Raw genomic sequence first — 27,875 nt, forward strand, 5'->3', positions numbered from 1 at the left:
CCATTACATGTTACTTGTGTAACACAGGAAGAGGTGCAGTAGCACCTAAACAAGATTAGGTAAGATAGGGCACCCAGCCCTGATTGCATCACCCCATGTGTGCTAAACAAGCTAAGTCTGGTAGTTGGTGTACCACTATTTCTTGTATATATATATATATACCCCTCAAAACAGCATCAGCAATACAAGATTGGTGGGTACCAATCCTTATAACGTAAATAAAATGGGATTGAGGAATTATAGACCTGTGAGCCTAACTTCTGTGCATTTCTGCTCCTTGGGGGAACCATGCTGCGCTGCAGAGGGGACAGTTTTAAAGATAACTGTCTACTTTTGAAAATCATTTCAGGGAGTGTGTAAGGAACAGCAAACGGGGCGTATCCTGCTCCACCCAAGAGGCATGTCTAGCCCCCCTCGGGTATATCTAATGCCACCCAGGGCTTTACCCAGCAGCACAAGGTGGAATACACATATATATATATTAAGGGTGTGCACCGGGCACTTTTAGTGTTTTGGGTTCTGATTAGCTTGAGGTTTTGGGTTCTGATTTGTTTTGCCAAAACACCTGACGAAAGGGTTTGGTTCTGATTTAGGGTTTTGGGTTCTGATTTATTTTTAAAAAAGCATAAAAAGTGCTAAAATCTAGTTTTTTTGTTTGTTTTTCACTCCTACGCTATTATTTACCTCAATAACATTCAATAACAATCATTTCCACAAATTTCCAGTCTATTCTGAACACCTCACACCTCACAATATTGTTTTTAGTCCAAAACGTTGCACCGAGGTAGCTTTCTGGACTGCGTAGTGGAGTGGGCCCGGTACCCAATTTGGTACCGGGGCCGCCTTTAAATGGTCTCAATTCCACTGCACAGCTGCCTGCTCCTACATCCTCTGCAGCATATACAGGGTGTAGTTCGAGCGTGTCAATACCTCTTGTTTTAGACGATGACAGGTCATTTTGATTAATTTTGGATTTGGCAGCAACAGTCAACGTTTTTTAATATCTGATATGCCTCTATCTGGACTGCGTAGTGGAGTGGCCCCGGTACCCAATTTGGTACCAGGGCCACAATACCTCCTCCAACCATGGTACAGACCATTCATCATTGAGATCCCATCAAGTATGTTAAAGACAGACAGGGTCGAAGTGTTATTTGTTGACTTTGGAAACAAAAAAACTGTCCCTGTTGCAAATCTTCGTGCAATGAAGAGTGACTTTTTCATTTAAAGGCTCAAGCTTTCAAGTGTAGTGTTTATAAGTTATAAACACTACAGTAGTTCTAGCATGTCAATACCTCTTGTTTTCAACGACCATGGTACAGAGCATTCATCATTGAGATCCCATCAAGTATGTTAAAGACAGACAGGGTCGAAGTCAAAAAAACTGTCACTGTTGCAAATATTCGTGCAATGAAGAGTGACTTTTTCATTTAAAGGCTCAAGCTTTCAAGTGTAGTGTTTATAAGTTATATTATACTTTTGGTTTAATTTGTTTTAATTTTGTTTTACTTTGTGCTCATGGCAAACGACTGTTGAACGTCACATAATGCCAAAAAAAGAGTTGCAAGATGGAATTGTCCTTGGGCCCTCCCACCCACCCTTATGTTGTTGAAATAGGACATTCACACTTTAACAAACCAATCATTTCAGCGAAAGGGCCTACCAAACTGTGTCTGAAATGATTGGTTTGTTTGAGCCCCCACAAAACGAGCTGGGAAAGAAAAAAAAAAAGATGCAAGATGGAATTGTCCTTGGGCCCCCCACCCACCCATATGTTGTTGAAATAGGACATGCACACTTAAACAAACCAATCATTTCAGCGACAGCGCCTACCAAACAACTGTGGCTGAAATGATTGGTTTGTTTGGGCCCCGACACCAAATAAGCTATTCATCTCTCCCTGTACAAACTAAACAGGCTCTATTGAGGCAAGATGTCGTCCTCATCCTCATCCTCTGATTCCTCTCCCCCTTCAGTGTGTACTTCCTCCTCCTCACACATTATCAATTCATCCCCGCTGGACTCCACAACCACAGGTCCCTCTGTACTATCTGGAGGGCAGTGCTGTACTTGATTGAGGAATTGATAATTCATTTTAATGAACATAATTTTTTCAACGTTCTGCGGAAGCAACCTCCTTCGCCGCTCACTGACCAGGTTCCCTGCTGCACTAAAAACTCTTTCCGAGTACACACTGGAGGGGGGACAACTCAGGTAAAATAGAGCCAGTTTGTACAGGGGCTTCCTGCCAGTAACAATATGGACTGTCTGACATGTCTATTTGGATGGTGTCAGAAAAATAATCCTCCACCATTTTTTCTATTGTGACAGCATCCAATGCAGCGACACTAGACATGTCTGCAATGGTTGGCAGGTCCTTCAGTCCGGACCAGATGTTGTCTGCATCCCCGCTAGCGGGTCTTTTGGGAAAACTGAGTTTTTTCCTCGCAGCCACAGTTGTGGAAGAATATGAAGGTGCAGCTGTTGGCATGTCACGGTCCTCTTCAGAGGACAATTTCCTGACCATCAGGTCTTTGCACCTCTGTAGACTTGTGTCCGTCGGAAACACAACATACGCTTTAAACCGAGGATCGAGCACGGTGACCAGAATGTATTCCTCTGACTTTAAAAGAGTGACCACCCTTGGATCCTGGCAAAGCGTACGAAGGGCTTCATCCACAAGAGCTACATGCTTGGTGGAATCGCAATGGTTTACCAGCTCCTCCCTCACTTTCTCCAGCTGCTTCTGCAACAGCCTGATCAGGGGAATCACCTGACTCAAGCTGGCAGTGTCGGAAATGACTTCTCGTGTGGCAAGTTCAAACGGCTGCAGAACCTTGCACAACACGGAAATCAGTCTCCAATGCGCTTGACTCAGGCGCATCCCTACTCATTTTCCTATGTCGTAGGTGGCTGTGTAGGCTTGAATGGCCTTTTGCTGCTCCTCCATCCTCTGCAGCATATAGAGGGTGGAGTTCCAGCGCGTCACAACCTTTTGTTTGAGGTGATGGCACGGCAGGTTCAGACTTTTTTGATGTTGCTCGAGTCTGCGGTAGGCACTGGCAGAATGCCGAAAGTGTCCAGCAATTTTGCGGGCCACCGCAAGCATCTCCTGCACACCCCTGTCACTCTTGAGGTAATGCTGCACCACCAAATTAACGGTGTGGGCAAAACATGGGACGTGCTGGAAATTGCCCATATGTAATGCCCGCACAATGTTACTGGCGTTGTCTGACACCACAAATCTCCTGGAGAGTCTAAGTGGGGTAAGCCACTCCGAGATTATTTCCCTCAGTTTTTCTAAGAGGTTGTCAGCGTTGTGCCTCTTACTAAAACCTGTGATACACAACGTTGCCTGCCTTGGCACGAGCAGCCGTTGTGGAGATGCTGCTACTGATGCAGCTGCTGCTGTTGCTGCGTAAGGCGATGCATCTACCCAGTGGGCTGTCACAGTCATATAGTCCTTAGTTTGCCCTGAACCACTTGTCCACATGTCCGTGGTTAAGTGGACAGTGGGTACAACCGCATTTTTCAGAGCACTGAGGACACTTGTTCTTACTTCTCTGTACATCTTTGGTATCACCTGCCTAGTGAAGTGGAATCTCGACGGGATTTGGTACCGGGGACACAATACCTCCATCAACCATCTAAATCCCACTCCACTGATGGTGGACACCGGACGCACGTCTAACACCAACATTGCTGTTATTGACGCAGTTATCCGCTTTGCCATAGGATGACTAGTGTCGTACTTGGTGCTCATGGCAAACGATTGTTGGACGGTCAACTGTTTGGTGAAAGACGTAGCGTTCTTGCGACTTCCCCTCTGGGAAGATGACTGACTACCAGCAGCAACAGCAGCAGCAGCGGCAGTAGTAGGCGTACTGCTGTAGGATTCCTCAGATGAATCCCGTATTGAAGAGGACTCAGTCTGGCTGGTGACATGGCCTGCAGGACTAAATCTGATGGAGATCGTGGAGGAAGTTGACGAGGAGGGTGTTGGTGGTGTGTATCCAACAGGACCAAGGGATTTAGGTGTCCCTGGACTGCTGACGGTCCTAGCCACAGGTCCTGAACTAAACACTGAATTATAAAGGTTCTTCAGGTGACGTATAAGGGAGGATGTCCCTAGGTGGCCAAGATCCTTACCCCTGCTTATTTGAGCTTTACATAAGCTACATATGGCCATACATTTGTTATCCGGATTAGGGTAAAAATAACTCCAGACAGAAGAGGTGCATTTCTTGGTCTTCTGATCAGGCATGACGATGGGCTTTTTCATCCCAAGGACATTTTTTCCCCCATGGTGCCTCATTTAAAATAACCACATCAGCATCATCCTCATTAAGTTCCTCCACAACGCCAGCTACATCAATAGCCCCCTTGACACCTTGATTATCCAAATCTAGATCTACACTGTGGGTCATCCTTCCAGCATATGCAGAGGGTGTGCTGCAAATGGTGGATGGAGTCACCTCTTCCCGTACAGTGATGGGAAGGTCAGGCTTCGCAACCACTAACACCCTTGGACTCGCCTTGGGGATTTGTGATGTCATCTGTTTAGAAGGCAGAGTTGTTTGCTGTGTTGTTGCTGACAGCATAACTCTTTTAAATTTTTTGGAGGGGGGGGGGGGGAGGGCTTAGATCTTTGGGTGAAGCTGAACCACTAGTCCTGAACACGGGCCAGGGCCTAAGCCGTTCCTTGCCACTCCGTGTCGTAAAGGGCATATTGGCAAGTTTACGTTTCTCCTCAGATGTTTTCAATTTTCTTTTTTTACTAATTGTAGTGAACTTTTGCTTTTTGGATTTTACATGCCCTCTACTAGGAGATTGGCAGCAGCTTCAGCATTAGGAGGAAGTGGGTCTTGGTCTTTCCCTACTTTATCCCCCAAATTTTGGTACTCAATTATATGCAGCACACGTTGTATTACAGTACTATTTTTTAAATACTGCAAGAACAGTGAACAATTTTTAATAGATTGCAGTATTAATGTTTATGGACTGCAATAATTTTTTTTAGACTTTTTACAATATTTTTTTATATTTTTTTAAAAGGATTTTTGTCGAATTATAATTTTTTTGGAAGATTTTTTAATACTTTTAAAATAAAGATACACTTAGCAAAACAAAGAACAGGACAAAAGCACCGCTGGACTCAGCAAGGACAGAGCACTGGACTGATGCACCACTGGACTCAGCAAGGACAGAGCACTGGACTGATGCACCACTGGACTCAGCAAGGACAGAGCACTGGACTGATGCACCACTGGACTCAGCAAGGACAGAGCACTGGACTGATGCACCACTGGACTCAGCAATGACTTTTTTGATTTTTTTTTTATATTTTTTTAAAAGGATTTTTGTAGAATTTTTCTTTTTTTTTTCTTTTTATAGAAGAATTTTTAATACTTTTAAAATAAATATGCACTTAGCAGAACAAAACACAGGACAAAAGCACTGCTGGACTCAGCAAGGACAGAGCACTGGACTGATGCACCACTGGACTCAGCAGGACAGAGCACTGGCCAAAGCACCACTGGACTCAGCAGGACAGAGCACTGGACTGATGCACCACTGGACTCAGCAAGGACAGAGCACTGGACTGATGCACCACTGGACTCAGCAAGGACAGAGCACTGGACTGATGCACCACTGGACTCAGCAAGGACAGAGCACTGGACTGATGCACCACTGGACTCAGCCAGGACTTTTTTGATTTTTTTTTTATATTATTTTAAAAGGATTTTTGTAGAATTTTTCTTTTTTTTTTCTTTTTATAGAAGAATTTTTAATACTTTTAAAATAAATATGCACTTAGCAGAACAAAACACAGGACAAAAGCACTGCTGGACTCAGCAAGGACAGAGCACTGGACTGATGCACCACTGGACTCAGCAGGACAGAGCACTGGCCAAAGCACCACTGGACTCAGCAGGACAGAGCACTGGACTGATGCACCACTGGACTCAGCAAGGACAGAGCACTGGACTGATGCACCACTGGACTCAGCAAGGACAGAGCACTGGACTGATGCACCACTGGACTCAGCAAGGACAGAGCACTGGACTGATGCACCACTGGACTCAGCAAGGACAGAGCACTGGACTGATGCACCACTGGACTCAGCCAGGACTTTTTTGATTTTTTTTTTATATTATTTTAAAAGGATTTTTGTAGAATTTTTCTTTTTCTTTTCTTTTTATGGAAGAATTTTTAATACTTTTGAAATAAATATGCATTTAGCAGAACAAAGCACAGGACAAAACGTACTGCTGGACTCAGCAAGGACAGAGCACTGGACTGATGCACCACTGGACTCAGCAAGGACAGAGCACTGGACTTATGCAGCACTGGACTCAGCAGGACAGAGCACTGGACTGATGCACCACTGGACTCAGCAAGGACAAAGCACTGGACTGATGCACCACTGAAGTCAGCAAGGACAGAGCACTGGACTGATGCACCACTGGACTCAGCAGGACAGAGCACTGGCAAAAGCACCACTGGACTCGGCAGGACAGAGCACAGCACAGAACAGCACAGCACGAGAAATAGCAGGACAGAGGACCACCTAACACACCCTCCCTCTTCCCTGATCAATGGCCGAGTGAAGATGGCGGCGGCAAGCGGGGAATTTAAAGGTTCCGCGAGATCCGACAGAGGGATTATGACTCAGAGCATCGTTTTAGGTTTCGGAATCGGCGGGAATACCCGGACAGTGCTCGGATCTGACTTGGATCCGCATTGTTCGGGGGGGGGGGGGGGGGGGGCTCGGATTCCAGGAATCCAAGTCCGCTCATCCTTAATATATATATATATATATATATATATATATATATATATATATATATATATATATATTTATACAAGTTAATGGCAATAGGGGGTTAGGTGAGCGCTCCTCTATTAGAGTTAGAGAAAGAGGCTGCTTGAGGGGATACTCTTGTATTGTGTTTATGCTTATACACTTAGTATATACGGAATACTACCTATATACGGGCATATAGACTGTGAATCTGTCTCGTCTTGGACAAAATTGTTACCATTTGGGACTCTCCTAACCAGCTCAGTATCCTGGGACCTCCGCGTCCATTTTCAGAGGATTATTGCTGATCAAGGTTTTGAGCCAATATCATCATTATGTTTACTGTTATTATGCATATGCCTCCAGGTTGCCACCTTGCATTTCATGTATGATATTGCCATTGTGTTTGCTATTATTAAACATTATACCCTATTTCACATCTCTGTCACTACTCTGTGCGCTATGGGGAGACCATTCTAAACTATATATACAAGTTAACCCGTGCATGATACTCATGCATTCTAGTCAAATCAAGCTACTTAAGGTGTTAAAAAGGTTCTTGTCATCTTCATCGCCAGACACACACGCCGCTAGGCTTTTATATATTAGATAATGCTAAGAATTTAGTAGGTCAGTGTAGTATATAACTCCGCCCAGGAGGTGGCGCTGCAGCTTGAGCACTCTGTCACACGGTAGTTTTTTACACACACACACACACACACACACACACACTAACACAGCATGTGTGTTCATGAGGTAAAATTACCTCACGAAAATGAGTTTGACCCCTCAACTGGTAAATTTAGCCTTTACTACCCCTCCCACGGGGGAAGGGGGGATGATGGAAGTTAACTGACTTCACTATTGTAATTTTTTTGTCAAATAATGTCAGTATACCAAATTTCAGGCCAATTGGATGAGCCCTTTCTGAGAAAATAGTTTTTTCCACATCTGGTTACTTGCTGCTTGAGATCTCTCCATACCTCCTGCTTCCCTGCATCAGCTTGGCACCTGGTATTTACTACAAACTCATGATTACCTGCTATTTGTACACTTCAGCAAATAAACATTGAGGGGCATATTCAATCGTTGCTCCGGCCGCCGGGAAAACTCGCGCTCTAAAACTATTACCGTTAATGCGAGATGAAATTCAGCGAGTAAACTACCGTATTAACGGTTTTTACGCACAATATTACCGTATAAACGGTAATAGTTTTAACGCGCTAATTTTTCCGACGGCCGGAGGAACAATTGAATATGCCCCTGAGTGTTTTTCACCATATTCGTGGCTCCTAGCTGTATTCCTGCATTTAACCGTGACACTGCCCTCACAGCATCCCTCCACTTCACTGATTATTCGGAGTCGGAGTCTAGCACACTGTAAGGAACGAGTGCGGGAGATGCTAGAACATCTGGTCACATCATGTGAGTGATGTTACTTTCCAGCACTTAGGGGGCAACAGTGGGGATTTGGGATGTTACTCAACTATGGTATAACAGTGAAATTCAGCTCTAGATCTATACTATATATAGGGCATTCTATTTATCAGACGAAAGGAATATGCTGTATAGTTTAGATCTAGAGCTAAATATCACTCATGTTCTGTGTGCAGGATAATCTCACTGGCCAGTTTTCCTGAGGAAACATTGGGGAGAGAAGTAGCGTGTGTTGGAGAGCAGCAGACATTTTCTTGTAGCACACCTCCTCCTGGTAAATAAACTACAAGAATATGTCCGCCATTCTCCAGCGCACAAATGTATTCATAACTTATTCCCCCTCCCCAGTGTTTCCTCTTTTGTGGACAGAGACTGATGACGTTAGTAGTGTCATAACGCTTAGCTCCACCCCCCGCTTCTATGTGGTCCGCCTTATGGAAGATTGCCGACTCTCTCGGGTGCGAGATCACCCGCTATTTGGGAGTCTCCTGGACATCGTGTGGTTTTTAACTTTATTAATTATGTAACTAGATACTGGCTCCTACGCTAACAGAATGCCCTTCCTGTTTTGTATCTTGTTGAAGTCACTGAACAAAGCTACAATCTAGAATTTCTATGCAGTCCACCCATTTCAGGTTATGATTTCATTACAGCTATGATGCCTCATTAAACAACAAGAGTTGCCCCAAAGCAGTGTAATATGCAAATAAGCCACTCCAAAAGGACATTAGACATCTGGATAATACAATTTAAATGGCAGCCATTCAAATGGGGTAAACTTAATTTCTGAGCGTATTATTGTGTTGGTTTACCCTACATCTGTTTTAGGACATTTTGGCTAATAGGGAAACTGTCTATCTGCCTAATTATGTATTTTAGATGCCTTATTGTGTTTGTCTGTGTTCTATATTTGTGCAGTAGTAGCCTCAAATGTCATCACTTATCTAAGCAATTCATCGCTGTGTTTATATCATCTAGACTGTTAATACATTTGTTTAGCTAACTGAATAAGGTAGCCTGTGTTGTCTAACTCAAAGCCCAGTGCAGCTCCTGGTACCTTTACAAGAGCGCTATCATAGGTTTGCTTCACGATTGGTTTTCCCGTTGTGACGCTTAACGCTCGATAGAAACCATCCGTGGAGTTCGAGTGGGAAGCAAAATATAGCAACATATCTGTATAGTCCAGGTGTGGAGGCTGCGTTTTCTGGTCGGCAAACAGGTCAAAGAAAAACTAAAAAACAAAAAAATACAATGAAAAGTGATGATTACACATCTACTGTATACCTATATAATTATACAGCATACAATAAAAAAAAATACATTTCAATTGTAAAATGGATTGCCAAGTATAATGTAACTTGGATGATCTATAAATAATATGAAAACAATACTATATAAACTATAATCTGAAATGTAAGTATTGAGTAATAATAAAACTATAACCATATCTTATTTAATACAGGCTAACCCGTTGTAAAATATACAGTAAGGACCATTTGCAAGCGACACTATAGCTGTTGCATTAAGATGACAAAATTAAATGGACCAGAGAAAAAATGAATTACTGCAAATATTCATCAATTGGAATTTTTCTATTTTCCACACAAACGATCTCAGCGATGTAATCTACAGTAAGGTATGTTAGGATATACCCGGGTAAGATGCTCCATTCTATTAAATGGCGAAGTTCCTGTTGGGTCTTCAGGAACAGTTTCCTCAGTGTTTCCCATAAACCACAGCTCAACCTTACAAGGGAAAAAAGCAATATTAATTAACATACATATTACAAAATTATTATTTGTCGTAATAACAATGTCAATTTCATCCTTATCACTGGACTTCCATGGAACGCTAACGCCAGATAGTGAATGATCCATCAAATATCCATTATGGCGTAAAAAGCCCATTTCAGACATGGGTAATATGAGGCTTACCAGCAGCTGTGGAACTATAAGTATCAGCGTGCCCTGGCAGCTAATGGGGTGATGTTAAAGTTTGGTACACAACAGGTTTTCATCTTTTGGCGCATTGACTCAACTGAGTACACACAGAGCTTTTATATACATGGAGATGGGGTTAGCAGAATCTTGACGCTCAGGAATAACTATGCCCCTATGTAAATGTGCAATATAACGAACTGTGACAGTTAAAATGTATATGTAATTACCGCATTGTAACACTCTTCATTAACAGTGCCACATCCATGGAGATCTGCAGCCTTGAATCTCTCCAGCGTTGTGAGAAGTTGGAGCAGTGATGGATACGGCCAGGGCATAGATACTGATAACAGGAACTTGCGCCAATTCACGACATCTGAGGTCTCTGACAACGCAGATGTTATTTCCTGAATCTGGAACAGAATTAGCTTAGTATTTTATGCTAGTTTATGTGTCTTATTGCCAGCAATGACACTGTTTCGGGTTGCACTGAACAGCATGTCATCAATGCAGCTGTCTAGGTTTGAGTTGTTATTCAATTAAGGAGACAGTAACCTCAAATATATTGTTTGCTTAATTTTGCCTAGCACAAGGGAATACATATTTTAGTTTCATACTAATCCTCTGTACAGGCTATAAGAAATTTAGGTGAGTGTGTTTGCATCCTGTACTTTCAGTCCTTTTCAATCTTGCACATGCCTCTAATGATGTTAATTTGTGAACCTAAATGATGTCAGAAATATTGTTTGTTATTACATACCTCCCAACATATCTGTCCTCACCAGCAGGGCAGGGGGCATGGCCACAACAAAATGGCTGCCCATTACATAGCTCCCTATCCTCAACGTTCCCACTGGAGAGACAAACTTGGACAGCAGGGCAGAGCCCTAATATCGGGACTGTCCCGCTGAAATTAGGACAGTTGGGAAGTATGCTATTAGACAAGGCCCCCAAGCGATTGTATTATGAGAGCATAATTATACCTCAAATAGATTGACAGAAGAGCAAATGAAGGGATTCTGGGTAAGAGAAAGCAAAACACTTAACTGTATTGAATGGTAAGCTCTAGAAGCAGACTTACTAGCCCCATTGTATAAAACAGGAAATGTCCTATAACAAGAATAATATAAAAACAGTTGTAGTATTTGTAGTCCCTTAATTTCTTTCATTCAAGATTTGTTGAGGGCATTTAGAGGGAACATTATACACGTGTTTCCGCTCATTGCTCAGAGAAAGTAAGTTGAGAACGGTTATAGAATATCAACAGACCTCAGACAGTGTAAGATGCATCCATAACTCTGGGAGAGCGTCATCCCCAAGATTCATTGATGTGAGATCCGTCAGAATGTCAGTGAATAACTTAATTGATATTAAACCTATCAAAGGAAGGTACATTGTATTAATTTCATGTAAATAATTTGCTGTCAATTTAATGTTTCCTTTGATATTAGAACGGGACAATAAATGGTTGAGCCTTAAGCATTTGCTAATATTATGTACAATCCTATTAGGTTATAGAACAATAAAAGTCATGCAGTTTAGTTCAATGTGTGTGGGCTATATCTAGGCAGAAGATTATATTATATCATCATCATCATCACCATTTATTTATAAAGTGCCACTAATTCCGCAGCGCTGTACAAAGAACTCATTCACATCAGTCCCTGCCCCATTGGAGCTTACAGTCTAAATTCCCTAACATACACACACACACTAGGGTCAATTTTGATAGCAGCCAATTAACCTACCAGTATGTAGGAGCACCCAGAGAAAACCCACGCAAACACAGGGAGAACATACAAACTCCACACAGATAAGGCCATGGTTGGGAATTAAACTCATTGACCCAGCTCTGTTAGGCAGAAGTGCTAACCACTTAGCCATCGTGCTGCCCTAATATTATATAAATGTTAAACTTCCTGAATAAAGCTGAGTACACGCTACAAGATTTTCAACCAATTATCCTGGCAATCACACGATAAACGACTGTTAAGTCCGATATTGCATTAGTGTGTATGCTCCCACGATCATGTTTTATCGTACAAACAACAACGTATTGATTTGATTTTATAAACTGAATAAAAATCACTATCAACAATGGAATGATGTCAGCAAATTCTCCCGTGTGTCTGCATTCACGACCAGCAGTGTTCATAGATCTCTATAGAGTTTACAGAGTCAAAATCTTTTCAGCTGATGGTCATGACAGATGAGGAGCACAGATCTGAAGGTAAATCGTGTAAGTGTGTACACATGAATCTGCATGCTCCTCGTGACTCAGTTGTTGGTAAAATTGTTACAGAAATCGCATCTGTAGTAATTTTATGTAGTGAGAACTTTTGCTTTAAGGTTATTACGCAAAACACATTAATCTGCCTTGTGTTTTGGTTATTAGGAACTAGGGGGTAACAATGAGTTATCTATGTGTTTCCTGTGGAATAATTTATCTAGCAAATATTTCTAAGCATATGCAAAACTGCAAATAACTACTTTCTTTACCTTCAGGAGCCACTTGCAGAAACTGCTTGTGCAGCCTACCGAGCTGAGAAACGGTGAGCGTGGCGTTGGCGGAGGTCTCCACCGGTGGAGGTGTTGGCGGCGGTACAGGATCTGGGATGATTTTCACGTCTGAGTTGATGTAGAAGTCAGTTTGCTCCAGAACGAGTTCATATTGTATCTTTGTACTTGTTTCGATGTGTTGACGAGCAACGTGAATCAGCTTATCAATACTGTCAATAGATAATGGACAGTAGTATAGATCATACCCATAGGAAACAAGGCTTTGGAGAACATCTTGCAATGTGAATCATCACGACTGGATAAAACGATACACAGACAGCCCTGCTCAACATTGCATTCATAGCTTACAATATGAAAGGACATTTTAGATAATGCTGCCCAGAAAATGGATCTCTATCAGAAAAACAGAACCATGAAATGATAAGACGTCGTTCAAGCTCTGCTGGAAATATAACACATTTACATTGGTGTTCATACACAGTGTTACATGTATTACCTGGACATCTCTGCTAGGAACCGTAATCCCAGCCACATATCCATGTCCTTATAAGCCTGCTCGGATCTTGCTGCTATGCCCTGGCAAACCTCTAAGGCTTTTAGTTTTATTAGTTCAAGTCGGGAGTTCACAGAGGCCTCTGGATAAAGAAAGTTTATTAAAATGATAACAAGACCCATTACAACAAGGAATTCTAATATTTGTGACAGAAGCCAATTTGTTTCCTAGCATCTACAATCTAGGACTCCTACCTAAAATTCTTGTATAATTCTAGAACGGAATTATTTCTAGGTCTACGTGGTGCAGAACAAACAATAATGCAGACATGGGAAGTCCATGGTTGAGCGGCCCTGACACTCATCATTCTGGTTCAGACAAGCTGGTTTGGAATCATTACAGCTATCAACACCCCAGTAGATCTGGTCAATGGCGTATCTATGGTAAATAGAATTTTTTAAACTCGTTGAACTTCTCGTCAAAAATGTTTTTGTGTGGTGACGTTATCCTTTAATAATTCCAACCATGTAAATGAGCCCTCAGTTGACTGCGTTTTGCTCTCCAAAGATGAATGCAATAGGGCCATGAGGGCTCATAGAGAAACTAGTATTATAATTGAGCCCAATACATTGTTACTAGCACAAACCTTCACATTCAAGAGCGGCAAAATATTCCTGCTTTATCTTCATTTTTAATTCCTGTTGCTTCTGTAGCTCAGTGTTGTCTTCTGGTGGCGTGGGAAGAGGTGAGGGGGCTGCCGGACCTGGGGACTTGCTTCCTGAAACAAACAAAAGGTGTAAACATTTTGGTCGTAGAAAAAAAAAATGACATAGAGACACTGTGGGGCTATAAAAGTCCATGAAATGCCCTAAAGGTTTGTGCGTGTATACCAGCCTATATTGACTTGTCTGATTCCGGCACTTATGCCCACCTGCGCCTGGAGAGGCAGGACAGGGATGGGAGGGGGCGTTCTAACGTTGACCGAGTACATCAAAGGAGTTTTTACATAATGCGGCTCATGCATACCTGCAGAGACACACATGTACCTGTAGGTATGTTTTGCATCTGCGATAGGGCAGATGCAGGTATGTGCCAGTGATGATGACTTGTCGGAAACCAGACGCGTATACTGCTGATGCCTGGTGTGGACGTTTTACAAGATACGTGTGGCTTGGCAAATGGGCGGAAATATGCTATTTTCCCGTGATCTTTTTTTTTTTAGACTAATTTTCTCCCATTTTCTGACCAACCCTGCATCAGTCCATGTGTGTTCTTTTGTCCAAAGCCAAATTTTTGACTTTTATTGTGCATGGGCCTTGTGAGACCATTGTTACATGTTTATCCAGTCTGCATTGACGGTCGCCTAACTTAAACATTGACTGGATTTTGTTGCAAATTGGATTGCAACAACCCCCCAAAAAAGAAGGAATTTATATTTGTAAACCATAATGACAGAAACAAAACATGCAGGGAACTGTCCTGAGAAACCATTAAATCCATTTTTCACTGTCAATGAAAATGGATGCAACGGTAAGCATTAAGGGGGAATTCAGTTCCCCCCAGAGTAACGCTGCACTAAACCTATTACCGTTAACATGGTAATTTTAACCCTGCTTTCTGCTCGCAGCTAAGGGAGCGTTGAAATTACCATATTAACGGTAATTACGCGCACTATTACCATAATATCTGTAATAGTGCGCAGGCTGTGTTACTTTCGGCAGTAACGCGGCCAATTGAAACCCCCGCTAAATCCTACTAGAACATTCCTCTATAGAGTACAGGACACACATGTTACAGAACTCAGGAAATGTCTGGAGAGAATGTGACGGCACCGCTCATCTGCTCCTCAATGACTATATTAGGGCACGAGTAGGGTGTAGTAGGGTGGAAATCTGTCACATGCGAGGATGGAGTGATGCATTATGGAGTCAGTTAGCTCCACCCCTTCCTCACATAACTGGATGGGCTTATGTGCATTATAAGGTTCGACAGCCCAGCCCATTGGTCTACTAGGAGGAAAGTGTCTGTTTTGAAGCCCTGCAAAACCTCTGCCACACCTTGTGCTGTAATCTAGGCCTGAACATCCAGACTCATGTTATCAGCTAAATGTATTCCTGACTGCTCTGCACCTGCTGCTATGTGATTCCTGCACCCCTGGAGATAAAGGTCATATGCTTGGAACTTCCCTGTCTTTTAACTACTGACATGACAGTTGTCAGACGCCGTCTCCGTGCTATGCCTGCCGCACAGAGACGGACGTCTGCTTCTGGGACAGAGCGCTCGGTTGCCAGGCAACCGAGCGTACTTCCGGGTCAGCGGTCGCGCGTTCCGTTGCTAGGCAACGGAACGCTTCCTAGTAACTCCGGCGGTAGTGTTTAGCGTCACCACCGCCAGTGATTGGTCTGCACCTGTATAAAAACCTCACTCTGGCACATGGAGAGTGCCAGAGTATTAGGTCTCATCCTAGCTCCAGCGTTCCTGTGTACCGTTTCCAGCGCTTCCTGTGTATTACCCGGCTTGTTACTTACTAACCCTGATCTGTGCTCCCTGTGAACTTGACCTCGGCTTGATATTTGACTCTTCCTCCTGTGCTTCTGACCTCGACCCGGCTTCCCTGACTACGGCTTTGAACTTTCCCTTGGACATCTCCTGAATTCACGGTTTGGACTGGGCCTGTACGACACCGCTTTCATCTACTGCTTCACTGATTACTCCCTTAGAGGACCGCGACCTGCGTGTTCCCGCAGCTAAGACCACACTTCCTTGCGGGGGTCCCTGGTGAAAACCAGGAACACGTTAGACTCCGCACCTCTTGGGTGAGTAGTGCAAAAATCAGTAAGCAAATACCCTAAATCTGTGACAGTATACTCTGGCCATGACGTCAGATGGAAAAGGTGAACCTACAACTCGGGACCTCATTATCCACCTGGGCCGCCGAGTGGAACAGCAGGAGGCGGACCAGGCTTGTTTACTCCAGTGTGTGCAGGGAATCCTATCTCGCCTGGACTCTCTACGGGCAGGACAAACCCCTCCTACGGAACCATCTGCGGCTCCTTCTCGCTCTGCAGTGTCCCCTGCGGCTCCTGCTGCCCCTCCAGCCGCCACTACTGGATTAAGAATACCTTCCCCTGATAAGTTTGACGGGGATCCAAAAAGATGTAGAGGCTTCCTTAACCAGTGCGCCATTCACTTCGAGTGTAACTCTACAGCATTCTCCTCGGAACGTACCAAGGTAGCCTTCATAATTTCGCTACTTAGTGGGCAAGCCCTGGCCTGGGCATCCCCGTTATGGGAGCACAATGACCCTTTGCTGGAGGACTCCGCAGCCTTTATCGACATGTTCAGGAAGGTCTTCGACGAACCGGGCAGAGTCTCTTCTGCCGCATCTAGCCTATTGAACCTGCGACAAGGTTCTATGTCTGTCGGGCAGTATGCCGTACAATTTCGGACTCTCTCCTCTGAGCTTCGATGGAACAATGAAGCCCTCATTGCTTCCTTCTGGCAGGGTCTTACCGATCGAATTAAGGACGAATTGGCTACCAGAGAACTCCCCTCGGAGTTGGACGCCCTCGTTTCATTATGTATCAGGATCGATCTTCGTTTCAGAGAGAGAAGTTCAGAAAGGTCCTCTACAAGACGGACTCCCCGTTTGGCTCCCCAATTTCAAAACCCAATATCTTCCACTGAAGAACCTATGCAGCTTGGCCGCTCTAAACTAACGTCTGAAGAACGCGAGAGACGGTTCAAGCAGAGATTATGTCTATATTGTGGGGAGTCTGGTCACGTGCTAAGTTTCTGTCCCAAGAGACCGGGAAACGCCTCCTCCTAGACGGTAAGAGGGAGGCCGCCTTAGGAGTCACCGTTTCCACTCCCTACTCCACCTCCAACCTCGAGTTTCTCATGCCTGTCCAGCTCTTGACTACTAAAGGACCCCAACTAATCTCTGCCTTCGTGGACTCCGGTGCCGCAGGAAATTTTATTTCGGCCTCTCTTGCTTCAGAGCTCCAATTAACCATTCAAGATCTGCCCCAACCGCTTACCCTCACTGCCGTGGATGGTAACCGTGTCAGCAACGGTGTCATCTCCAGCATTACGAGTGCGGTTCAATTGTTGGTAGGAGCCTTACATCAAGAGTGGATTCAATTCCTAGTATTACCACAGTCTATTAACCCACTGATACTGGGCCTTCCTTGGCTCCGGAACCATTCTCCTCAATTTGACTGGGTTCGTGCGGAGGTAATTTCCTGGGGCCCGCAGTGTCATAAGCAATGTATTCCCTCACACCGCTTTCAAGTCTGTCATACTCAGACGAATTCTAACCCCTGTACATTACCTTCGGTCTATTTAGCCTTTAAGGACGTCTTCTCCAAACAAAGATCAGAAATTCTTCCACCCCACCGCCCGTGGGACTGTCCGATTGAATTAATCCCGGGAAAACAAATTCCTCGTGGTAGGACATATCTCCTGTCCTTACCGGAGACCCAAGCTATGTCACAATACATATCTGAAAACCTAGCCCGAGGGTTCATTAGAAAATCATCTTCTCCAGCCGGAGCAGGATTTTTCTTTGTTAAGAAGAAGGACGGATCCTTACGCCCGTGTATTGATTATCGGCATCTAAATAAAATTACTATCAAGAACCGTTATCCATTACCCCTTATTATGGACCTTTTCGACAAGATTAGTGGAGCCCGCATCTTTACCAAACTAGATCTCAGAGGGGCATACAATTTAGTACGGATCCGTCAAGGAGACGAGTGGAAGACAGCGTTTAACACGCGGGACGGACATTTCGAATATCTAGTCATGCCATTCGGGCTTAGTAACGCCCCCGCAGTATTTCAATCCTTCGTTAATGAAATCTTCCAAGACTGTTTATATCACTTCGTCGTTGTCTATTTGGACGACATTCTAATCTTTTCCCAAGACATTGCCTCCCATCGACACCATGTGAAGGAAGTCTTACTCCGATTACGAGCTAATCGACTCTTTTGCAAATTAGAAAAATGTATCTTTGAAGTAGAACAAATCTCTTTCCTTGGGTACATTGTTTCCGGAGCAGGATTAAGCATGGACCCACAAAAGGTGTCTGCCATTACCAACTGGCCTCTTCCCCAGGGCACCAAGGCTATCCAAAGGTTTATTGGATTCGCCAATTATTACAGACAATTTGTTAAAGGGTTCTCCTCCATTATTGCACCTATAACAGCGCTGACACGAAAATCAGCCAACCCCAGGAATTGGCCTCCAGAAGCCCTAAAGGCATTTAATCTCCTGAAACAGGCCTTTTCATCCGCTCCAGCCCTGTCTCAACCGGATCAATCTGAACCCTTTTTTCTAGAGGTTGACGCCTCTGCTATAGGGGTGGGGGCAGTACTCTTCCAAAAATCCAAAAACGGTTCTCAGTTACCTTGCGGGTTCTTTTCCAAAAATTTTTTATCCCACGAGAAGAATTATGGAATTGGTGACAAAGAGTTACTAGCTATCAAGGCTGCCCTAGAGGAGTGGCGACACTTACTTGAAGGTTCACGTCATCCAGTAACGGTCCTTACCGATCATAAAAACCTGCTTTATGTTAGCGAGGCTCGATGCCTTAATCCACGCCAAGCTCGATGGGCATCGTTCTTCGCACGTTTTGATATCATCCTGACCTATCACCCAGGATCCAAGAACATCCGAGCTGATGCTCTATCTCGATCTTTTGACAACACTGATCTCTGTACTTCCTCGGAACCCCTACCCATTCTAAATCCTACCAGGGTTATCGCCCTTACCAAAACCACAGCCAAGACACCCCCAAGGGGCTGTTCCTTCTTGGAGCCTAATTTACGAATTAAAGCCCTCCGCTGGGCGCATTCCTCTAAATTGGCAGGACCCGCTGGTGTTAAGAAAACTCTTGAATTTCTTCGTCAGAGATATTGGTGGCCGACACTACATTCAGATGTACGAAGTTTTGTGGCTTCTTGTGATACATGTGCCCGTTGTAAGAACCCCAGAATGGCCCCTTCTGGACTCCTTCAACCACTTCCCATTCCAGATTTCCCTTGGCAAAGCATATCCATGGATTTCATCACAGACCTTCCCCCCAGTAATGGATACACCACTATTTGGGTTGTTGTGGACAGATTTTCTAAAATGGCCCACTTTGTACCCTTGTCTGCTCTACCATCTGCTTCTCAGTTAGCTTCCATCTTCATTAAAGAAATATTTAGACTTCATGGATGTCCTCATGAGATCATCTCTGACCGTGGAGTGCAATTCGTTTCCAAATTCTGGAGGGCCTTTTGTAAAATACTTGGTTCTGACCTCAAGTTTTCATCAGGTTATCATCCACAAACCAATGGTCAAACAGAGCGGGTTAACCAAGATCTCGAAGTCTTCTTACAATGTTTTTCTTCAGATAATCAAGCAGAATGGGCTAATCTCTTACCCTGGGCAGAGTTTTCTCACAATATCCATTATCACGAGTCTACTGGTGCAGCTCCATTTTTTATTGTTTATGGTTCCCAACCCACCCTCCCAGATTTTTCCAGCCAAAGTTCCTTGTCAGTTCCCGCAGTGGAGGATGTCATGCGGAACCTTTCTCAGATTTGGTCTAACACTAAAGCTAGACTCCAAGAAACTTCCCTACGCTATAAGCAAGCAGCAGACCGCCATCGGAGACTGGTCCCTCTTTTACAGGTTCACGACAAAGTATGGTTATCCACACGTAACCTTAAGCTAAGAGTACCTTCTCAAAAATTGGCTCCCCGTTATATTGGTCCCTTTTCCATAACACATGTGATCAATGCAGTAACCTACAGACTCCGGTTACCCTCTTCCCTGAAGATCCACAATGTCTTTCATATCTCTCTTCTCAAACCACTTGTACTCAATAAATTTCATCAGTCGCCTCATCGTCCAGCTCCTGTACGTACTACGGAAGGTGAAGAATTTGAAGTTAGTCGTATCCTGGATTTCCGTATCCTTCATGGACGACACCAATTCTTAGTACATTGGAAAGGCTTTGGGCCAGAAGAAAGATCCTGGGTGCAAAAAGAAGATCTCCACGCCCCACGGTTATTGAAACAGTTCTTCAAACAAAGATCTATCCAACAAAGTAGGGGAGGAGGTACTGTCAGACGCCGTCTCCGTGCTATGCCTGCCGCACAGAGACGGACGTCTGCTTCTGGGACAGAGCGCTCGGTTGCCAGGCAACCGAGCGTACTTCCGGGTCAGCGGTCGCGCGTTCCGTTGCTAGGCAACGGAACGCTTCCTAGTAACTCCGGCGGTGGTGTTTAGCGTCACCACCGCCAGTGATTGGTCTGCACCTGTATAAAAACCTCACTCTGGCACATGGAGAGTGCCAGAGTATTAGGTCTCATCCTAGCTCCAGCGTTCCTGTGTACCGTTTCCAGCGCTTCCTGTGTATTACCCGGCTTGTTACTTACTAACCCTGATCTGTGCTCCCTGTGAACTTGACCTCGGCTTGATATTTGACTCTTCCTCCTGTGCTTCTGACCTCGACCCGGCTTCCCTGACTACGGCTTTGAACTTTCCCTTGGACATCTCCTGAATTCACGGTTTGGACTGGGCCTGTACGACACCGCTTTCATCTACTGCTTCACTGATTACTCCCTTAGAGGACCGCGACCTGCGTGTTCCCGCAGCTAAGACCACACTTCCTTGCGGGGGTCCCTGGTGAAAACCAGGAACACGTTAGACTCCGCACCTCTTGGGTGAGTAGTGCAAAAATCAGTAAGCAAATACCCTAAATCTGTGACAACAGTATCGACATCAAGTTGGTGTTAGAAGTGGGATCAAGGAGCATTCTTGTTTAGAGGACACCAACAAGGACCATCAGGCAACAGGTAATGATGCTCCATCAGTCACAAATGGAACACATGTCAAATCAGTCCCAAGACTTATTTGTACTGATACAAAAAAATGGTGTCACCAACTGTGTCAGCTGGGGTAACACCTGAGGCTCAGCTGCCTAAAGAAACATTTACTTAAGAAGGTGCCCTACCGGCGAATTGCTAGGAACGATAATACAAAAAAACATTTCTGGATTGGAAGCTGGATTGGACCTAAAGAAGCACATGAAGCACAGTTTTACTAGCTGCTATCTAGCGATGTACTATTAAATACACTCTGTTTCTGCATCTCCTGTGTTTGGTTATCTACACCTGCTGAACTTTGGGGATTGTTGGTATTAAGTAGATGCGAGTGCCTGGCCTGTCTTCACTTTGTGGCTGTTGCTGTACATCCTACTACAGTGTCAGCTCATTACTTCATTACAGATCATCAGTTTCAGCCTAGCTTGTTATAGGTGTCAATGCTGAACTCCTTCCAGCCTGTCTACTTCATGCAGGTAATTGCTGATGTGACTGTGAGCACACTCTACAAGCAATGGCCCTGTGTTTAATTGCAGCTTGTCCATTTCACGGCCAGTGATTTCTGGTTTGCATTATGGACATATTATATTGCAAGTAACTTTGCTGTACTTTCTGGCAGTCTTTCAGCTTCTATATGTATTGGGACTTATGATAACTAATCAGGGTACAACCAGCAGATTCAGTACTAACATGCGGTGACCAGCATGAACTTGGTGACTTTTGTCAACATGTTGACATTGAATCCAAATACTAGTGCTCTTTGAATTATCTGTTGCCTATCAAGAATATGAATTGTGCATATCTTTATCTATATTTCTACTTCTCGGAAGGTGTCAAGTTATTATCTATGCATTTGGCTCAACTATACTTCACGCCTAGTGGCAGTCCTGTTCTATGCTATAATGAAGTATTGGAGATGATCTGCTATTTAAATTAAAGAGTGACTTTTTATCATTGTAAACCTGTGTCTTATTGGTATTTGGTCAGCTGCTGCCAGTGTTAGAGGTTATCAGCAGCCCAGGTGTAATCTGCCTGAGTTCAAAATAGTTTCTATCAAAAGGGCTTCGCTTCAGGAGAAGGTTCAGCAGCTCAGATCTGAGTCTACTATGTTTTACCAAGCTGCTGGTTACTGCCCTTGTGTCACACACCAGACGATTGGCTGCACACCCGATCCCCGGCGCTCTTACCTGGTCCCAACAGCTCTCTCCGTCCCGGCCACCGCCTGCGCAGACCCGATCTATTCATTCCCTCTGCTCCCTTATTGGCTAATGTATTTTGGCTCCAAAATTCAAAAGGCACCTCCTCCTGATGTTTGGTGCCTGTTCTTTTAGTTACCTCTCAGGTGCTAGACGTGGCTCCATTTTCTCCCTTCTGGTGGATTGCATTCTATTTCAACCTGTTGTCCACAGAGCAGACACTCTACAGAGCATTCACCGCCATTCCAGTGGTAACCTGTTGACTGCAGAGCTGACACTCTACAGAGTATTTCACCGCCCTTCCAGTGGTAACTGGCAGACCGCAGAGTTCACACTTCACAGTGTATTTGCTGCCATTCCAGTGGTAACCTGTTGTTCGCAGAACTGACCCTCTACAGAGTATCTCACCGCTATTCCTCCAGTGGTAACCTGCTGACCTCTACTTCTCCTCTCCACGTGTTGTCCGCCATTGCTGACCATCTCTGCCTATTCCCCTAAAGGTTTTGCCTGGCACTCTAGTAGGGGCCAGGAACTGCGGTACAGACGCAGCAAAGACCAAACCGCCTTGCGGCGGTCCCTGGTGAAAACCATCTCCCCGTAAGACTCCTGTGCCTTACTTGAGTAGTGCTAATCTAGGCAAACTAAAGGATCCAATTACTAAACCGTGACATCTTAGCCTCAAAATGAAAGAAGGGAATGACCCCTGACATCCCTTTCCCATGTGTGTCCCGACTCTCCAGGTGCAGATGGACATAAGTACCGGAATCATGCATGTCTGCATACGTGCACACACTTTCAGGGCATGCAATTTCATACAAGACACGCTACACAATGGCGTTTCTTCAATGTACAGAGCTGTGTAATATGATGGCGCTTTATAAAGGATAATAATAATACGTTTGTTGCTGTCCAGAATGTTAGATGACGGCACCTAGATATCAAACCCCAGTCCTTTATATCCCCTCCCCATAGTCCGTGTTGTGTTCGTAAACAATCTAGGATATATTGTAGGGCATGGTGCTTAAAGCCTCTGGTTAATAAAGACCAGGCCATGAACGTTGTCTCTATCGACCGTAATAAGCACCAGTGCTATGGTGGTATAAGACATCCGCATGAAAAAGTGTTCAGTTGTTCAGTGATTTGTGGAAATGGTGTTGGCAGGGAAAAAAAGAGTGTTGCCAATGCTTTGAGTAAGGCCAGTGGTGTAACTAAAGTCTGATCGCAGTATTCACAATAGCATATGTCCTAGATAATGTCCAGAACAATATCATCATCATTTATTTATATAGCGCCACTAATTCCACAGCGCTGTACAGAGAACTCACTCACATCAGTCCCTGCCCCATCGGAGCTTACAGTCTAAATTCCCTACTATAGACACACACTCACACACAGACAGACAGACAGAGTGGGGTCGATTTTGATAGCAGCCAATTAACCTACTAGTATGTTTTTGGAGTGTGGGAGGAAACCGGAGCACCCGGAGGAAACCCACGCAAGCACAGGGAGAACTTACAAACTCCATACAGATAAGGCCATGGTCGGGAATTGAACTTATGACCCCAGTACTGTGAGGCAGAAGTGCTAATCACTAGGCCAATGTGCTGCCCATATACAGTAGCCTTAATAATGTCCAGCACAGTACACATTAGTCTCAGTTGTCCATAACAGTATACTCAACAGTGTCCAGTACAGTATACACCCAGCAGAAGTAACTACCAGCAATATGCATGTAGGATGTATAACATAAGGCTACAGACCTGATTCTGAGCACAATGTGCATTTGTTTAAAAATGCACGTAAATCGGCTCTGCACACGGATCTGAAGATATGTGCTCTGGTGAATTTGGGTGTAGATCTGCTGTGCTCTGCTACACAAGACACTGCAGGATACATCCAATACCCATGTGGAATACAAATTTGCAAAAGAATGTACAGAAAAAAATATAACATTATTAATATAGGCATTAATGATAAAACAGTTTAAAAAAGTGGTTTGTTTTTTATATTTTTTTCTCATGAAAAAACATTTATCAGGCTGTTGTTAATGTCTACAGGACATAAAATACATTTTTACAATTACTCCTGATTGCAAACACATGTTATAGCATGCATGCAAGACAGTTATCACTACTGATCAGGACTTAGACTAGCCCTGTAGCTGGTGTTAGGAACCCCTCCAGCCGGCACAACACAACCCGGAGTCTACTCTGCCAGTCAGGTGTTCACTGGAGCCCCTGATGGTGGGGACAGACTGGGCTGCAGACTGACAGAGGGTCGTGAAGTGTGTACCGGCTGGGGAGAACCCAGGCAAGAAGAGTCAGGTCCACGCAGAGGTCAAAGGCCGGCAGCAGGTAACAGTAATGATGAACAAGCTGAGGTCAGAGGTCACAGGCAAAGTAGCAGAACGGGTAAACAAGCCAAGGATCAGGGTCACAGGAAACACAAGCGAAGTCCAATACGAAGCCAAGGGTCATACACGGGAAGTCAAACGTAGATACAGGATACAGGAACTGGAACAAGCAGGTCAGCAGACTGGAGCACAGAAGCTATAACCGGCAATGGGGCAGCAGACCTCATTGCCTTAAATACCCAGCTGAACCAATCACAGGTTGAACACACTCCTGCAGGTTAATAGAGCAGTCACTAATAGAGCCAATCAGGGCTTGCCCCTGGCCTGCACAGTTGCAGGCTAATGCCTGTAATTGCCTCCTATGATCTGCCCCTATTAATTAGCCCACAGGCTGTAGAATCGCTGCGCCCGGCTTCCTCCTATTGCCGGGACGCAGCTCTGAAGCGTCTGCTGGTTGCCCCGGCAACGGCCGGGTTATGGCCGGAAATGACGTCCCGGTCGCCATGGCGACGGCCAGGACGCGGGTGAGTGAGTCGCGGCGGCTGGGCACTGCCGCGGCTCGTAACAGTACCCCCCCCTTGAGGAGGGGTCGAGGGACCCCGACATCCTGGTTTTCTAGGGAATTTTTTGAAGAACTCCTTCAGTTTCTTTGGGGCATGGAGTTGTCTCCGCGGAACCCAAGATCGCTCTTCTAATCCGCGATTCCTCCATTGTATAAGGAAATGCACCTGTCCTTGAACATTTTTAGAATCAAGGACCTTTTGAATCACGAATTTTTGTGGCCCACTGGAACCTCTCCCAGGCACACTTGAAGACTGGGCTTGACCAGGATAAAGCACTGGCTTCAATAGAGAACAATGAAAGGTGTTTGGAATTCTTAACGAGCCTGGAATTTTTAACCTAAATGCGACGGAGTTCACCTGCTTGATGATAAGAAACGGCCCGATGAACTTAGGGCCCAATTTCTTGCAAGGTTGTCTGAGCCTGATATTTTTTGTAGACAGCCAGACTTTCTGGCCAACCTTAAGGGAGCAGGGGGTACGGTGTCGGTCCGAATTTTTTTTTGCAACAAGTGAGGCTTGTTTTAAAGATGAATGTACTTTCTTCCAGACAACTCTGAGATCCCTGGCAGTGGAACGGATCTCCTGGATACCAACGGACTGGAGTGAATACAAAGAGTTAGATCTGGGGTGGAAACCATAATTGCAAAAGAACGGAGAGGTTTTCGTGGATGAGTGACAGGAGTTGTTACAGGCAAATTCTGCCCAGGGCAACAAGGAGGACCAGTTGTCATGGAACTCCGATATGTAGCATCGCAAGAACTTCTCCAAGGACTGGTTAACCCTTTCAGTCTGCCCATTTGACTGAGGGTGGTATGCAGATGATAAACTGACCTTGATTCCCAGGAGGGTACAGAATGATCTCCAGAACTGCGCTATGAACTGGGAACCCCGATCGGAGACGATGTCTGTAGGGAGTCCATGGAGGCGGAAAATGTGTTGAATGAACAAAACTGCCAAATCTCGAGCAGTAGGCAGCCTAGTGAGTGGAATGAAATGTGCCATCTTGCTGAACCGGTCTACCACGACCCAAATGGTATTGTGTCCCGCAGAGGGTGGCAGATCGACTATAAAGTCCATGGACAGATGTGTCCAAGGTTTACCAGGGGCGGCCAACGGAACTAACTGACCTACCGGGCGAGTCCTGGGAACTTTGTTCCTGGCACAAACTTCACAGGACCGGACGTGACTCTTGACGTCAGCAGACAGAGACGGCCACCATACAGTACGGGAAAGGATTTCCAGTGTTTTGTAGACTCCAGGATGCCCAGCAGTCCGACTGTTGTGTGCCTCAGCAAGGACTGTCTTCCTTAGATGAACTGGGACAAACAAACATCCTGCCGGAGTGTTATCAGGAGCCAACCTCTGGAACCTTTGTAAGGTACAGCTCAAATCTTGAGTTAATCCGGCATGAATCATAGACACAGGAACAATAGGCTCTGAGCAGGTGACCGGAGCATGATGTGCCAGGAAACTTCTAGACAGGGCGTCCGCTTGAATATTTTTGGAACCAGGACGATAGGTGATAATAAAGTTGAACCGAGTGAAGAACAGCGACCACCGAGCCTGTCGGGGGTTCAGACGTTTGGCTGACTGTATATACTGTAAGTTCTTATGATCCGTTATAACGGAGATCTGGTGTGCAGCGCCTTCCAACCAGTGTCGCCATTCCTCAAAGGCCCATTTAATTGCCAGCAATTCTCGGTTTCCCACGTCATAGTTGGTTTCCGCTGATGAGAACTGACGGGAAAAAAAGGCACATGGATGTAAGCGGTGGGTCTGGGGGTCTTTTTGTGACAAGACAGCCCCAGCACCGACGTCAGAAGCATCTACCTCAAGAACAAACGGTACCCTAGGATCCGGATGTCTGAGAACCTGAGCAGACACAAAAGCTTTCTTCAGGGTTTTGAATGCATTTATTGCCTGTTGTGACCAAACAGTTGGATCACCTCCTTTGCGGGTCAAGGTGACAATAGGAGCCACGATATCAGCAAAGCCGCCAATAAACCTCCTGTAGTAATTGGCGAATCCCAGGAATCTCTGGACCGCCTTGAGGTTATTCGGTTGAATCCAATCCAGAATTGCTTGGACCTTGGTTGGGTCCATGGAGAAACCTTCTGAGGAGATTAGATAACCGAGGAAGGATACCTTCTGGACCTCGAACTCGCATTTCTCGAGTTTCGCGTAGAGGTGATGTTCCCGTAATTTCTGTAGGATTTGTCTGACATGACCCTGGTGCGCAGACAACGATTTTGAATATATGAGGATGTCATCAAGGTAAACAACAACAAAGTGTCCCAGGAACTCACGTAACACCTCATTAATCAAATCCTGAAATACGGCAGGAGCATTACTCAGGCCAAACGGCATGACCAGGTATTCGTAATGGCCCGAGAGCGTGTTGAACGCCGTCTTCCACTCATCACCTGCTCTAATACGTATGAGATTATAGGCTCCACGAAGATCAATTTTTGTGAAGATAGTGGCTCCTCTTAATTGATCAAAAAGAACGGAGATGAGGGGAAGGGGGTAGGTGTTCTTAACCGTAATAAGGTTCAGCCCTCGATAGTCGATACAGGGTCTGAGTCCACCGTCCTTCTTGGGTACAAAGAAACACCCTGCTCCTACTGGGGACTTGGATGGCCTGATGAAGCCCTTCTCCAAGTTTTCGTCAATATACTCCTGCATGGATTTGGT

The 27,875-nt window shown here is 44.9% G+C and overlaps 1 protein-coding gene and 1 long non-coding RNA gene across 2 annotated transcripts in view; one reads left to right on the plus strand and one right to left on the minus strand.

Annotated features, from left to right (window-relative positions):
- SPEF2 (sperm flagellar 2) overlaps nt 1-27,875 on the minus strand; it is a 166,341-nt gene that overhangs the window by 8,831 nt on the left and 129,635 nt on the right. The window contains exons 28-34 of the mRNA XM_075184373.1: nt 13,839-13,970; nt 13,196-13,334; nt 12,679-12,908; nt 11,449-11,555; nt 10,410-10,592; nt 9,895-9,987; nt 9,300-9,473 (exon numbers count right to left, since the gene is read on the minus strand). Coding sequence (XP_075040474.1) covers nt 9,300-9,473; nt 9,895-9,987; nt 10,410-10,592; nt 11,449-11,555; nt 12,679-12,908; nt 13,196-13,334; nt 13,839-13,970 — 1,058 coding nt within the window. The remainder of the gene's footprint in view (nt 1-9,299; nt 9,474-9,894; nt 9,988-10,409; nt 10,593-11,448; nt 11,556-12,678; nt 12,909-13,195; nt 13,335-13,838; nt 13,971-27,875) is intronic.
- LOC142100671 (uncharacterized) lies at nt 9,728-10,740 on the plus strand. The gene is made up of 2 exons (XR_012678878.1): nt 9,728-9,878; nt 10,436-10,740. It is a non-coding gene; the product is annotated as an uncharacterized LOC142100671 (long non-coding RNA).

This window comes from Mixophyes fleayi, chromosome 1, assembly GCF_038048845.1.
Source record: "Mixophyes fleayi isolate aMixFle1 chromosome 1, aMixFle1.hap1, whole genome shotgun sequence".
NCBI classification, from domain to species: domain Eukaryota; kingdom Metazoa; phylum Chordata; class Amphibia; order Anura; family Limnodynastidae; genus Mixophyes; species Mixophyes fleayi.